Below are 14,877 nucleotides of genomic sequence, written 5' to 3' on the forward strand. Positions count from 1 at the left end.
CCTAGCCTGGGAACCTCCATATGCTGCCAGAGCAGCCCAAGAAATGGCAGGCAAAAAGACAAAAACAAACAAAAAAAAAAAACCAAAAAACTTGTGGGGAGAATCAGGTTTCAGGAGACCACTATATGATAGCAGCATTTTTCTGCAATGATCAAAGAAGGTAGTTAAGGAGAAGGGTATTATAATTATTGTTAACAGGATTTTAAATGCCAGTAAAATTGGCAACACAATGGTTGGTATTGGAAACAAGCTGACAATTTAACATTTGGTTGTTGATTTTAATTGCCCCCCCCCCCCGCCATTTTCTGCTCTATTTTTATGTAAACCATGATTTGCCAGTTACAAAACTTATTCAGTATTTTAATTTTCAAGGTTGGAAAAAAAAAATTCCTGTATTATAGAGCTCTGCCACCTAAAAAATGGGGAAGTCAAAAGAGATGCCCAGCAGGTAGTTAGGGGAATGTAGTTTGTGATATGAGAAAATGTGTGAGCTAAGAACTTTGGGGGCCTCTATTAAAAGTGGTCTTAATGCTCTCAGATTTGGCTTTCCCTTATAAATATTTTGTGATGATCCTTGCACCTCCCTTGAAATTGAATCCATATTAATATACGTAACTCCAAAAATAATATAATGCCTTCCCTGCCTAGAATATAAAGGAGAAGTTTAAAAAGAAGATAATTTGTTCTAACGTGTAAATGCTTAGGCGTGACATTAGAAAACATTGAAGTATGAACGCAAGAGCTGAAACTGTGGACTTATGCAGGGATCGTATTGATAACCCAAATACCATGGGTGCCACTGATCTGATTTTCCAAAATGAGATACCTTTTAATAAAAAGTATAGTTTCCCTTTTATTTACAAGGCAGATACAATACTGAGAAATATAGTTTTCTTTAAGATTATCCAAAAAAAAAAAATGCTTTTTATTCGTAAAACTACGGCCAGAAATTTCTAGACACCCTCGTAAACTTCTGAAATACTCATGGGGGGCTCTGATGATGCCTTCTTCCAAGCTTTGAGAACCCTACATAGTGTTCTGGTGTTCTGTGTTAAGACAATACTATCGACCAGCTATCATAAGGTAGTTTTGGTTTTTGTTTTTAACATTTTATTAGTACTAGACTTATTTTAATATTTTTTCTCTACCTGTCCTTTGGGAACAACCACGTGTTTGTGAACCAACTGATCATTGATAGAGGTACTCTTATGTGGAATAGAGTTTTACTTCTGGTGAAGTAAAGAGCTGAGGTCTAGCTAGAATAAAAATTACTGGTGAATATGTGGAAAATATAAGATTTTTTTCTTATTTTTAAATCTCCTTTAAAGATAATTGGCTGTTTAAGCAAAAATAGTACAGTGTATTATTTTGTTTCTAACTAATTTAAAAATAAGATGTATGGCACTAGTACAAAAAAATGGATGGGGAGATGGACGTATATGCTTGCAAGGTTCTTACAATACACATGAAATAGGATAAGATTGAAGATTGACTGTGCTAAGTTAAAAGATGCATATTGTAAAGCAATCATTAAAAAACTACAAAACAGGAGCTCCCCTTGTGGTTCAGCAGGTTAAGAATACAGCTAGTATCCATGAGGATGTGGGTTTGATCCCCAGCCTTGCTCAGTGGGTTAAGGATCCGGCATTGCTGTGAGCTGTGATGTAGGTCCCAGATGTGGCTCAGATCCTGAATTGCTGTGGCTGTGGCAAAGGCCGGCAGCTGCAGCTCCGATTCAACCCCAGCCCAGGAACTTCCATAGGCCATGGTTGCAGCCCTAAAAAGAAAATGACAAAACCCAAAGTGGTATAGCTAATAAGACAGTAAAGGAGATAAAATGCAATCACAAGAAATATTCGGTCCAAAGAAGTCAGGAAAGGGGAAGAAAGTAAAGTTGTGGTCCCTGAAACAAGGTCAGATTCATTCTGTGGGCTGGCTGCTTTCACTCCCCACTCCCAAAGCTGTGCATGAGAAGGTGGCTTATAGTTGTTCTTATTCAAAGGATTGGTGGCCTTTTTTCAAGAACTCAACTTTGTTTGTATTGGAAGTCTTTTGCCAGGACTTCCCTCATTTGGTGACTCTCCTATTTTATAACCCCAGGGTTTCACAGCACCTATCTCTGTCCCTTCTGTTTGGCATTCCAGGTAGAAAAGCGTCAGTGTTTGCATTTTGTCACTAGCTTCTGTACTTGCCAATCCAAGATGTTGCATAATAAAGAAAAAGTAGGATGAATTGATCTTTTATTTTTCTGTGATGTCTTAAGATACCTTACCCTTTTCTCTTCTCTTAAATTTAGAGACATGAAAAATGCTGTAATTGGAAACAACAAGCAGAAAGCCAACCTCATTGTTTTGGGAGCTGTTCCAAGGTGGGTGTGCTCTCATCTCCTTTTCTACTATTCATAGTGGGTTTCAAATGTATTTCTAATTCTCAACCATAACACTCATTTCTTTTCTGTGCTGTCTATCCTGTTTTTGAAAAGCTTCTTATTTTTTTAAAATAAATACATTGGAGTTCCCCTGTGGCACAGTAGATTAAGGATCTGGCATTGTCACTCCAACCACTCAGATCACTGCTACAGCACGGGTTTGATCCCTGGCCTGGGAGTTTCTACATGCTGCAAGTGCAGCATAATAAATAAATAAAAGAAATACTTTGAAGAATATGAAGCATCTCAAAAAAAAAAAAAAAAAATTGAAGTACCAGAAAATGGAATATGAAGCACATATGTTAATACTTTTCAGAGTTTCAAGAAGACCACTGACCCTGCCATAAAAGCCCCTGTTGCGTAGATAAGCAGTATATGCCAGTCTGATTCTTCCCTGTTTTCTTAGAGCCCTAGAGATTTTATTATGATTGGGTAATAATTTCTTAGGATTCTCAAAACTTTTTTTGAATTAAAGAAAATTCTTGGGAAGTTTCCATTGTGGTTCAGCGGTAACAAACCTGACTAGTATCCATGAGGATGCAGTTTGATCCCTGGTCTCCCTCAGTGGGTTAAGGATCTAGCGTTGCATGAGGTGTGGTGTAGGTCGCAGACACTGCATGGATCCTGCATTGCTGGGCTGTGGTATAGGCCGGCAGCTGCAACTCTGATTTGATCCCTGGCTGGGAACTTCCATATGCTGCAGGTGCAGCCCTAAAAAGCCCCCCCCCAAAAAAAAATCTCGGTTTTTTAGTCCTGTTTTTCTTTCTAGATTTCTAATTTTTAGAATTTGCTGGTTTTTAAGTTAGCATAGAAAGTTTGATTTCTTCTGATGAATTAATAAGCTTGTATAACTTCTTTGCCTTTGCTACCAAGAATAAGTTTTATGCACAATCGCTGTAAGTTTTCATTCAGAATTTTTTTTTTTTTGTCTTTTGTCTTTTTGTCTTTTGTTGTTGTTGTTGTTGTTGTTGCTATTTCTTGGGCCGCTCCCGCGGCATATGGAGGTTCCCAGGCTAGGGGTTGAATCAGAGCTGTAGCCACCGGCCTACGCCAGAGCCACAGCAATGCGGGATCCGAGCCGCGTCTGCAACCTACACCACAGCTCACGGCAACGCCAGATCGTTAACCCACTGAGCAAGGGCAGGGACCGAACCCGAAACCTCATGGTTCCTAGTCGGATTCGTTAACCACTGCGCCACGACGGGAACTCCCAGAATTTTTTTAATGTTTTGATTTTTTCCCTTCTCTTTCTTTTAATATAGAATTAATAGTTTTATTGTTTTTAATCATAATTGACCTCAAATACACACTTCAGTCTAAACTATAAAGCCCTCAGCAGCCTTTCTTAGGGGATTAGTGCTTATTGTATATAAATATGCTTTAGGGAGCACAAAGGTTCTACCTTAGAATATGAGGGAGGTGGTCATAAGTCATGGATGATTAGAGTTGAGGGAGTAGTTGTTTGGAAGACTGGGCTGGAGTAGACATAGGAGAATCTTCTGATCCCTAAGTGGGAAAACTGGAGAAAGAAGAGAGAGCTTCCCTTGCCTGAGGAGCTGCGCAAGGACTCTGAATATTCCCTCCAGTCTAGACCGCTGTGATCTGTGAACTACACTGCTGGATATTCAAGGTCCTTAAGATCCAGGAGCACTTGGCACTGGAAGTCTTTAGGTGCTGGAGTGGCAGAAAACATGGACTGTGATGCTGCACTTTCCACAGAGATCACTTGTAGACAACTTTCAGATTTACAGTTCTTACAAACTAATATTATATGACAGTTCTATTGCTAAAATGAAGAAAATCTCTTCTAGATTTCCCCCTCCAGATATTCCTTTATTAAATTAGCAGCTGATAGAAAAATACAACCATTCCTAGCCCTCTATGAGCTTGTCAACCATATTTTCAGTGTGTAGGATGTGTTGGCAGTCTCTTTCTGTAACGTTACTTTTAGTGAACATGTGCTTATAAGTTTTTTAGTCTCTTCTGTTTATCAAGTTCTTTCTTTTTAGATTATTATACTTGCTTCAGCAAGAAACTTCAAGCACAGAGTTGAAAACTGAATGTGCAGTGGTATTGGGAAGTCTTGCTATGGGTACTGAAAACAATGTTAAGTCTCTACTAGATTGCCATATTATCCCTGCCTTACTACAAGGTATGTAAGGAAGTCATTTTTATATAAGTAAAAATGAGAATCAGCTTGCAGTATTTTAAATACGAGTTGAAAGGGTGAGTCTCAAATAGGTTTCTATTACTAGGACTACTGTCCCCAGACCTGAAGTTCATTGAAGCTTGTCTCCGATGCCTGCGCACCATCTTCACCAGTCCCGTGACTCCAGAGGAACTACTGTATACAGTGAGTTTTAGATGTTTTCGAATCATGATATATTTTACTAACTGCTTACTTTTAATTTACTTAGTATCTCAAAACTCATAGTTATCATAACTATTAAAACCATGTTATGTTATGGAAAAGTCTCAAGAAATATTTGAGTGCCTCCTAATTTGCAAACATAAGTGTTCTAGACTTTGCAAAGAAGTGAAAGATAGTCTCAGACCTTGAGGAATTTATAAGATTTTTTTTTTTTTTGAAAAAGACTTCTTGATTTCTAAATGTAACCAAATTAAGGCAGTATATTTAATGTGCTCACTTTAGGTTAAATCCAGTAGAGTAGGTATTATAGACAAGGTAGAATTTGACCTGGGTCTTTAATAATGGGTAAGATTTCCTGTCGTGACTCAGTGGAAATGAATCTGACGAGCATTCATGAGGATGTAAGTTGGATCCTTGGTTTTGCTCAGTGGGTTAAGGATCCGGCATTGCCATGAGCTCTGGTATAGGTCGCAGACGCGGATTAGATCTGGCATTGCTGTGGCTGTTGTGTAGGCTGGTGGCTACAGCTCCAGTTCAACCCCTAGCCTGGGAACTTCCATATGCCAGGGGTATGGCCCTAAAAAGACTAAATAAATAAATAAATAAGTGGAGAGGAAAGAAGCTGTTCTAGAAGAGATCTTGGTAAGAACGAATATGTGGGACAGTGCTGGAGAGGTGAACTAGAGCAGCTTGTTAGAGGTTTACTTGCCAAGTTAGAATCAGAGAATACATGTGAGAGAATCCAGAGATTTTTAGGGTCATTTGGTGGTTTTCAGAAACTTTAGGGATTATTTAGGGGGTGCTTGTATCTGTTAATTACATGGGACTTTGTTTTTCTTCTTCTTCTTTTTTTTCTTTTTTCCCGGCCACCTAGAGATATATGGAGTTCCCAGGCCAAGGATTAGACCTCATCTGCAGTTGTACAATGTTGGATCTTTAACCCATCGTGCTGGGCAGGGGATCAAACCTGTGTCCCAGCGCCCCAAAGATGCCACCAATCCCCTTGCACCACAGTGGGAACTCCCACATGGAACTAAATAAAAATTACCCAGGCTAGTGTTTTTCAAACACTCTAATCCACAATCCACAGTAAGAAATATATTTTCCACCTCCACACTGTGTGTCTTTGTAGGGGGTGGGGATTGGGAATATCCTAAGGTAATCTTCACAAGATAATTCCATAAATGTGGTACTTTCTGATTTCTGTTCTGTCCTTTTCACTTAAAAAAAAAAAAAAATGCTGGCGTTCCCATTGTGGTTCAGCAGGTTAAGAACCCACCTAGTATCCATGAAGTTGTGGGTTCAATCTCTGGCCTTGTTTAGTGGGTTAAGGATCTGGCATTGTAACACACTGTGGCATAGATTGCATGTGTGGCTCGCATCTGGCGTTGCTCTGGCTGTGGCGTAGGCTGGCAGCTGTAGTTCCAATTTGACCTCTAACCTGGGAACTTGCATATGCCACAGGTATGGCCCTAAAAAGAAAAATAAATAAAAATTTGAAAAAATGCTGATTGTGATTCTCTGAGCTAACACACACAATTGCAAGGCAGGGAGTTCCCACTATGGCACAATGGGATCAGCGGCTTCTTTGCAGTGTCAAGATGCAGGTTCCATCCCTGGCCCAGCACACTGGGTTAAAGGATCCTGCATTGCTGAAGCTGCAGCGTCTGTCTCACCTGTGGCTGGGATATGATCCCTGGCCTGGGAATTCCGTATGTGGCAGGGCAGCTAAAAATGAAAAAAAAAAAAAAAGAGAGAGAATGTCAAAGTGGATACCTGTGAATCGGCAGTCTTGTCTAGAATCATGTTTTACAAATATTTCAAGAATATAAGCAGTCAGGAGTCAGAGGCAAAACAACCAGGGAGAGGGGATATGTCATGTGCCTCCATAGTTTTTGTTTTTGTTTTTTTTCCTACATCAGACTCCTGCTCTTCCGGCCTGTAATGATACATATGGACTGAAAGTGAGGTTTGTGGGTCACTTCACACAACAGGGAGGCTCTAAATTATGAAACATCTGAATTTTATACTTCAGGGATTTGTGCAACATTCTTTACAGAGCCATGTCTCATAAATCCTTAGATTGTTTTACTACAGTGGTTCTCAGACTTGAACATGTACCAGAATTCCTGTAGAGTCCATTAAACACAGTATACTGGACCCTACCTCCAGGTTTCTGATTCAGTTAGTGTGGGGTGGGGCCTGAGAATATGTATTTTTAACAAGTTCCCTGTGGGTAACTGAGATGCTACTGGCCATGGGCCACTCTTTGAGAACCACAGGTTTACTGTTAGCATTTTTAAATCAGAGACCTCCTCCTCGAAGCATTCCACATAGAAGAGATCTCCGTCTAGTAAATATCAGTCTGTTTTCCTGAAGTTCCGATTGTCATATTTACATGGAAATTAAAGCAGTCACCTTTTTACCCTAGACATTTCTCCGCAACTCCCAGCCTAGTAGTGGGGGAAAAATTGATCCTGGCCAACCGATTTAACTCCTTCCTCCTCTCTCTGTAAACCAATTTCATGACCCACTAATGGATCAGGGTGCATCATTTGGAGAACACTAGTCTACAACAACTTAACTTCTTTACATAAGAAAAATAAAGGCACAGAGACATTAAGTGATTTTTCACAGTGAGAATGTCTAAATTATGAAACAGTTTTATGCCTCAGAGACAGTGGAGAATCCATGAAAAGTGTTGGGTGGGATAATGACAGAGAGTAGAATTTCAGTGTGATTAACTGACATCTTTGAGTTGGATTGGATTGTGTAGAAGCCTGCTGCCACAGCAGTTCAGGCACTAAGCTAAAGACAGCACAGTCCTGTTGAAGAAGGCAAGATGTCTAGTTTGAGACCCTGTTCATAAGATGGGCGGGTGACTTTAGGGAATTATGTAACTATTCTTCGCCTTGTTTAATCAACCATAAACTGCAGAGATATAACAATTGGCAGAAAGGAGCCAGGTGTGAAGAAATGGGATAGGGGCGTTGTGATGGGAAAACTGAGGGATGACAGAGCAGTGGAGGAAAGGAAGGAGGTGGAAGTAGTTTTAGGAGCCCAAGAGATGTTTTTATATTCCTTTTCATTGTCACTTCTCTCTTAGCTGCTACCTGCTTCTCTGTCTTCTGTCAGTGGAACCACTGTCACCGTCATCCCTGGAGCACCACTCCCATCTGTAAAATAGACATATACTTTACATTCTCATCTCTTCCCTTTTTTCCTAGGCATTTAGTAGCTGACTTTTTAAGTTTTTCATTTTATTTTTAAGCTGCTCATGACAACACAGGGTTACACTAACAAGCAAGGGGAAAAAGCTTTCTATTTTCCTACTTATCTTTTATGTATCTTGGGCATTCTTTTCTTTCTACGGGGAGCCCCAGTCTTGTTTATCCCAAACAGTGGTATTTCTTTTTAAGTTTCCTTCCTTGCCTCTGTTGTGTTCTGTCAAAGTGTGGTCTGTGGACCAGCAGCATCAGCCATCAATTGGGAGCTAGTTAGAATGGATGTAGAATTTTAAGTCCTACTCCAGACCTACAGAATCAGAAATTTGTACATATAGAATGTTCCCTGGGAATTTACATGCACATTCACACTTGAGAAGCATTGCTGTAGGACTTGTAACAGCATTGATGAGGGGCTTGAGCTAAGTCTCCTTTTCCGTCTGTGGTTCAGGCCAAATATCCTTTCAGTGCTTAATTCTTTTTTTTTTTTTTTTGTCTTTTTTGTTGTTGTTGTTGCTATTTCTTGGGCCGCTCCCACGGCATATGGAGGTTCCCAGGCTAGGGGTTGAATCGGAGCTGTAGCCACCGGCCTACACCAGAGCCACAGCAACGCGGGATCCGAGCCGCGTCTGCAACCTACACCACAGCTCACGGCAACGCCAGATCGTTAACCCACTGAGCAAGGGCAGGGACCGAACCCGCAACCTCATGGTTCCTAGTCAGATTCGTTAACCACTGCGCCACGACGGGAACTCCTCAGTGCTTAATTCTTATACTCAACAAAAAGGAGATTTTTGGAGAGACCTGCAGCAGGCTGGGTCAATTCTTCTCCTATACCATCATGTATGTTGCTAAGTTTCTGTAGTAGGCAGGGAGTGGGCTATAAGTGAGAAGTTACTATTATATAAATTGTCTTGTCTTACGAAGACTGAAATTAGCTAACTACAGTTATGAGTGTTAACCTGTTGCTGATACTTGCCAAAACATCTGAGATCAAAATTGTTGTTTTAATGTAGTAATTCTTCGTTATAAGCTATTTATTATATCTTATTATGTCGTATTTTGGTTTCAGACTAGATTTATATCGTCTTATTAACATGATTTTCTTTTATTGTGAGGGCGAAGGCTGTTTATGGGAGAGAAATTGAGAATTTCCTACGTATTTGTTGTCAAGGATGAAATTTGGAGCCTCTCTCCTTGTCCTTTGCCTAGACAGTATTGATGGCCAAGTTACTTTTGTGTTGCTGTGTTCCTTAAAGAAACTTGATTTATTGACATTAAGAAAAGAGGCTTACATATGTACTTGCTTATGGAAATCATTTGTTAGAGGCACCCACCATGTCTGAGTTCCTTGTCTCTGTGCTCTTCTTCCCTTTGACTCCAGGATGCCACGGTGATACCGCATCTCATGGCACTGCTCAGCAGGTCCCGCTACACCCAGGAGTACATCTGTCAGATCTTCTCACACTGCTGTAAAGTAAGAGCCAGGATAAATGTTCTCTATAACATAAAGTCTTAATATGTACCTTCCTTATGTATCTTGGAGCTAATCTGTATGTATGGAAACAGACCTATGTTTATATTTTCCTCTTTTTTTTAAACATACATGGTAGCATATCATAAATACTGTCCAGCACCTTGCATTTTTTGCTTAATATCTCGAGGGATATTCCATATCGGTACATAAGGAGCTTCCTCATTCTTTTTTTTTTCCAAAAGGTATATAATATTTTATTGTATAGATGTAAAATAATTTATCTAACCAGTCCTCTGTTGTTGGTCATTTAGCTTGTTTCTAGTCATATTTCTTTTCTTTTCTTTCTTTCTTTTTCTTTTTTTTTTTTTTTTTTTTTTTTTTTTTTTTTGTCTTTTTGTCCTTTTTAGGGCCTTACCCACAGCATATGGAGGTTCTCAGGCTAGGGGTCTAATCAGAGTTGCAGCTGCTGGCCACAGCAACACAAAATCCTTAACCCACTGAGCGAGGCCAGGGATGGAACATGTAACCTCATGGATCCTACACGGATTCGTTTCTGCTACGCCACGAGAGGAACTCCTTCCAGTTATATTTCAAAGCAGTGCTGCAGCAGATACCTTGTATGTAAGACATTTTAAAAGAAACAAAATTGCTGAGTCAAAAAGTGTGTGCATTTGTAATTTTACCACATGTTGTCTTATGTGGAGGTTATACAGTTTTATACTCCTACCAGCAGTATATGATTGCACTTGTTTTCTTCATACCTTCGGTTCCCACATTGTTGAGAATTGTTTTAAATAATCTCACATAAAGAGAACTAAGAGATTCTTCTCTTCTCTTTGAGCCTGAACCTAAACTGAAGAGTGCTATTCAGTGCTACTTATTTTGCTTCATAGTTGACATAGTGAATGTACTCTTTTGATAACCATGATTTGCTAACTTTTAACCAAATCATTGTTTATCTTCTGATTATTATTCACCTACCTATCATTTATAGTACAGATATAAAGTGAGGAGTTTGGGGAACTACAGGAAAGAAGGAAAAGTGAACTGCATACTAAACTAAGAAGATCACAAATCTATGCTATTTTAGAACAGTTTCCCAAATATAAATTAAATCACTTGGTTTCAGAAAGAGTATCTATACATTATACCTTAAAACTTTAAACCTCCCAAATCCTAGCTATCATAGCTTATTCTATTTCTACTTAAGACATTTAGAATTTAAGAGTTTTGTCAAAAGTCTTTGAAGTTCCTCTTCCTGGATTGCTTTGACAGTGTGTAAGCCAACTCACAGGACTAGGGATATTAATTCCTTAATCTTTTGAGCTGGGCAAAGAAAAGCTTTGAGAAAACAATTTCATTGCAGTTCATTTACTAAAAATGAGTTGAACTAATAGAGTCTGGAATTTTCCAACATTAAATGATATCTTACAAGCCCCTGGCAAATAGGTGGAGAAGGATACTCCAGAACTCTATGCCTCATTAAAAGTCTTTCAGCATCAAGTTTCTGTCGTGGCTCACCGGAAATGAATCCAACTAGAATTTATGAAGATGTGGGTTTGGCCCTGGCCTCAAGCAGTGGGTAAAGGATCTGGTGTTGCTGTGAGCTGTGATTTAGGTTGCAGACATGGCTCAGATCCCACATTGCTGTGGCTGTGTGTAGGTCAGCAGCTGCAGCTCTGATTTGACCCCTAGACTGGGATCCTCCATATGCTGTGGGTGCAGCCCCTAAAAAGCAAAAAGCAAAAAAACAAAAACCTTTTAGCGTCTACATCTGAGTGCTTGAGAGCACAGCAGCTACTACTAGTCATAATTACAACAATCCCAAACGGGCATTGAAAATTAGACTTGGAAGTATAACTACTCTGTCAAATTATTATGTAAATTATGAAAAGTTTGAATAATCCCATTACTGAAGTTACCCAAGTAGTTTTTAGAATTACTCATCAGAAACTTCTCAACAATTTTAGACTTGCTTATCTGAAACTTCTCAGTGCTGTTTTAGCTGAAATCATAGAGGAATACTGTTAGATCACCAGTTCTTTTGCTAGAAAGAGACTTATGCTGAGCCAGAATTTACAGGCACCCTCATGCCATAACAGAACTGAAGACATAATTAAAAACGTGAACTCAGCTTTCTCTTAGCTTGATAATTAGCCACTGAAATTAAATGACCCACTTTAAGTATTCTGAGTTATAACTAGGCCTCAGCAAACCTTATAGCATTTATAAACTCAATGACAATAGAAAATAGCCTAAAATACAATATTAATTTCCCTGCTGATACACTAACAACATGTATCTTTGAAAACTGATCTGATGATCTCTATATTGTGGTTAATTATAAAAACCTTTTATTTTTGTATTGTTTAGTTTACATAAAAGACCAAAATAAAATTCATAGTAGCATTTTAAGACTAACTTACAAATTTTCATTACTGGTATCAAATATGAAATAAACTTTCATACTTTGGGGAGGGGAGTCAGCAAAAGAGATTACTAAAGTATTTGTGTTTTAAGCCAATCATAGTTATATTTTTGAAATTATCTCCCTGATTTATTTATTTTTTGCTTTTTAGGGCCACAGTTGCAGCATATGGAAGTTCCCAGGCTAGGGGTCAAATAGGAGCTACTGCTGCTGGCCTACACCACAGCAACATGGGATCCTAGCCGCTCTGCGATCTACACCACAGCTCATGGCTATGCCAGATCCCCGACCCACTGAGCGAGGCCAGGGATCGAACCTACATCCTCATGGATACTAGTTGGATTAGTTTCTGCTGTGCCGCAACGGGAACTCCTCTCCCTGATTTATTTAGGAGCGAAAAAAAAAAAAAAAAGGCTTATAATAGTATTAATTGGAATTCTAACTTCTAATTAGGTACTTCTCACCCTGAGGAACCCTTAGGTACTTCACTAGCCCCAGGTTCATGCATGTTCATTTGGAGAGACTAAAGAGAGACTTGGTAAAAATGGAACAAACGTTTCTCTTCTTTAGTTGGTTTAGCCACTAATTCCTTCCTTTCAGTTGTTTTTACACAATCCTATGTATGTGTGACCACAGAGAGGAAGAAGACCTTCTTTTGTAACAAATATTTGCTGCAGTTGGGACAAAGAATATGAAGGATTAAAAAGTACAATGTCTTGTAAATGATGGGGAACAGTTATGTATAGAGAAAGGCATTGTGTTTCACCATCACTTATAAATATAACTCCAAGACTAATAATAATCTAAACGTCTAACTATAGGGTACTGGTTAAAGTATGGGATGTTCATACAGTGGATTAAGGCCAAAAATGAAATGAGAAAGCTCTTTATGCACTCATATGAAAGATTGCTGAGGTATATTATAAGGGAAATAAAATGTTAAGGGCCATGTAATATATGTAAGTATTTATAGTTTATTCTACCATTTATGTTAAAATACGGCAAAAAACATTCTCATATATTTGCTTGTGTATGTAAAAAATGTCTTGAAGATTATAAAATAATCTGTTACTATCAGGTCATCTCAAAGCACAGATTGGCTAAATATAGACAGAGGTGAAAAACAGTGAGGTACAGGAGGTGGAGGCAGCCCCCTCCTGCCTACTTAGCTGTTCTGCTAAGTATTGCCTGTGAAGGCAAAGAAGCCTTAGCCAAAGCTAATTGAGGCTTATCTTCATAATTTATTCTAGTTATATACTTGTTGGTAGGTAAGAAAAAATGAATCAGATTCTTAGGAGACTCTTCTTTTCCTTGGCTTCTCCATTAGACTGTCCAAAATGAGTAAGCCCAAGACTTCTATGTTTCAAATGAGTCAATTCAAGTAAAGCATTCAGAGCAGTGCACTGCATGTAACAAAGTACCCAGTATGTAGTGCTTATTATTATAATTGCAGATGCGTGGTTGTGGTATAGTACTGAGACATTAGAAACTACCTAAAATATGTAATGGTTTTTTGTTTTTTGTCTTTTTTACTGTTTTTTTTTAGGGCTGCACCCAAGGCATATGAAAGTTCCCAGACTAGGGGTCGAATCAGAGCTATAATTGCTGGCCTCCACCACAGCCACAGCAACAGCAACAGCAACACGGGATCCAAGCTACATCTGCAGCCTCTGCCACAGCTCAAGGCAATGCCAGATCCTTAACTCACTGAGTAAGACCAAGGATCGAACCTGCATCCTCATGGATACTAGTTGGGTTCTTAACCCACTGAGCCACAGTGGACACTCCTATAATGGGGGTTTCCCTGAGTAAACTGGAATATTATATAGTGATTGAAAATAAGACATTATAAGTTAGAAAGTATATAGAATCAACTATACTTCAGCTTTTTTAATGTATAGAAATTGAGAAATTGCTAAACTTTTTTAAGGCCCCTTTAATTATATAAAATGTTTAGGGGATTGTTATCTATAAAATCGAAATTGACTTTTTATTATTCAGAAGTGTGAATGCTAATCTCCCTACTTCAAATGATGGATATTTTGCCCCCAAAGAGAATGAGCATCTGTAAGATAGTTCTAAGTTGGTTAAATAGTGGGTTGGAAAAGTTGGTTTGAGGGTTCTTTTTCTAGACTAGCAGCTGATTTCCTCTGGTGAACCCAGACTAGTACCCTACCTTTTGGTGCTACATTTTTCTCTTCTAAGTAATGATAAACATGAAATACCATCCTTAGCTTGGCTTTAATTGACTTCTTTTTTTTAAGAGCTGCACCCATGGCATGGAAGTTTCCAGGCTAGGGGTCGAATTGGAGCTGTTGCTGCCAGCCTACGCTATAGCCACAACAGTGCCAGATCCAAGCCATGTCTGTGACCTATACCACAGGTCATGGCAACGTCTTAACCCACTGTTCAAAGCCATGGATAGAACCTTTGTCCTCATGAATACTAGTAGGGTTCATGACTGCTGAGCCGTGATGGGAACTCCCAATTGACTTTAAAATTACTTGAGTAGATGGGTAAAATGAATAAGTACTGGCAAAGTTGAAGCCTTGCATTGACCTTTAGCTTGTGATACTTTGAAGATCTTCAGTAAATCGATTAGTAGAAACAGAGTTAATGAAAAATAAAATACCTGAATTTTCCTGTTTCTTCACTTTCTTACTCTGAGAAGTAGTAATTTTAAGAGGAATGAGAGAAAGAAGGCTAAAAGTTGTTTACTTCTCAGTTATGGAGTGCTGTTTCCCACCATCTACTACTCAAACCTCCCTGATGTGTTGAGGCAGCTTAGGCTTCAGTCCAGTTCCTCTTGCAGTTAATTAGTTTTAGAGTTCCCCTGGCTAGGTCTGTCTCCTGTGGGCAGAGGGTGAGGGTGTGCACGTGAAATATAGAATTCAGAGTGCTTCTGTTGCTGTGATGGTGTCCTTATTGAAGAATTGCAAAGGGGAGTTC

General features: G+C 39.1%; 1 protein-coding gene across 10 annotated transcripts in view; it reads left to right on the top strand.

The window, feature by feature from the left end:
* The window catches only part of ARMC8 (armadillo repeat containing 8), a 100,941-nt gene that overhangs the window by 31,049 nt on the left and 55,015 nt on the right, over positions 1-14,877 (top strand). For all 10 annotated transcript variants that reach the window (XM_084989835.1, XM_084989838.1, XM_084989836.1 and 7 more), the window contains 4 exons: positions 2,297-2,368; positions 4,438-4,580; positions 4,684-4,781; positions 9,408-9,500. In XM_084989835.1, the coding sequence (XP_084845961.1) occupies positions 2,297-2,368; positions 4,438-4,580; positions 4,684-4,781; positions 9,408-9,500 (406 nt within the window). The remainder of the gene's footprint in view (positions 1-2,296; positions 2,369-4,437; positions 4,581-4,683; positions 4,782-9,407; positions 9,501-14,877) is intronic.

The sequence above is a fragment of the Sus scrofa genome, chromosome 13, assembly GCF_054392235.1.
Source record: "Sus scrofa isolate SSC_HxYL_T2T_F1_AM1 chromosome 13, Sscrofa_HxYL_maternal_Yorkshire_Landrace_v2.0, whole genome shotgun sequence".
Taxonomy (NCBI): domain Eukaryota; kingdom Metazoa; phylum Chordata; class Mammalia; order Artiodactyla; family Suidae; genus Sus; species Sus scrofa.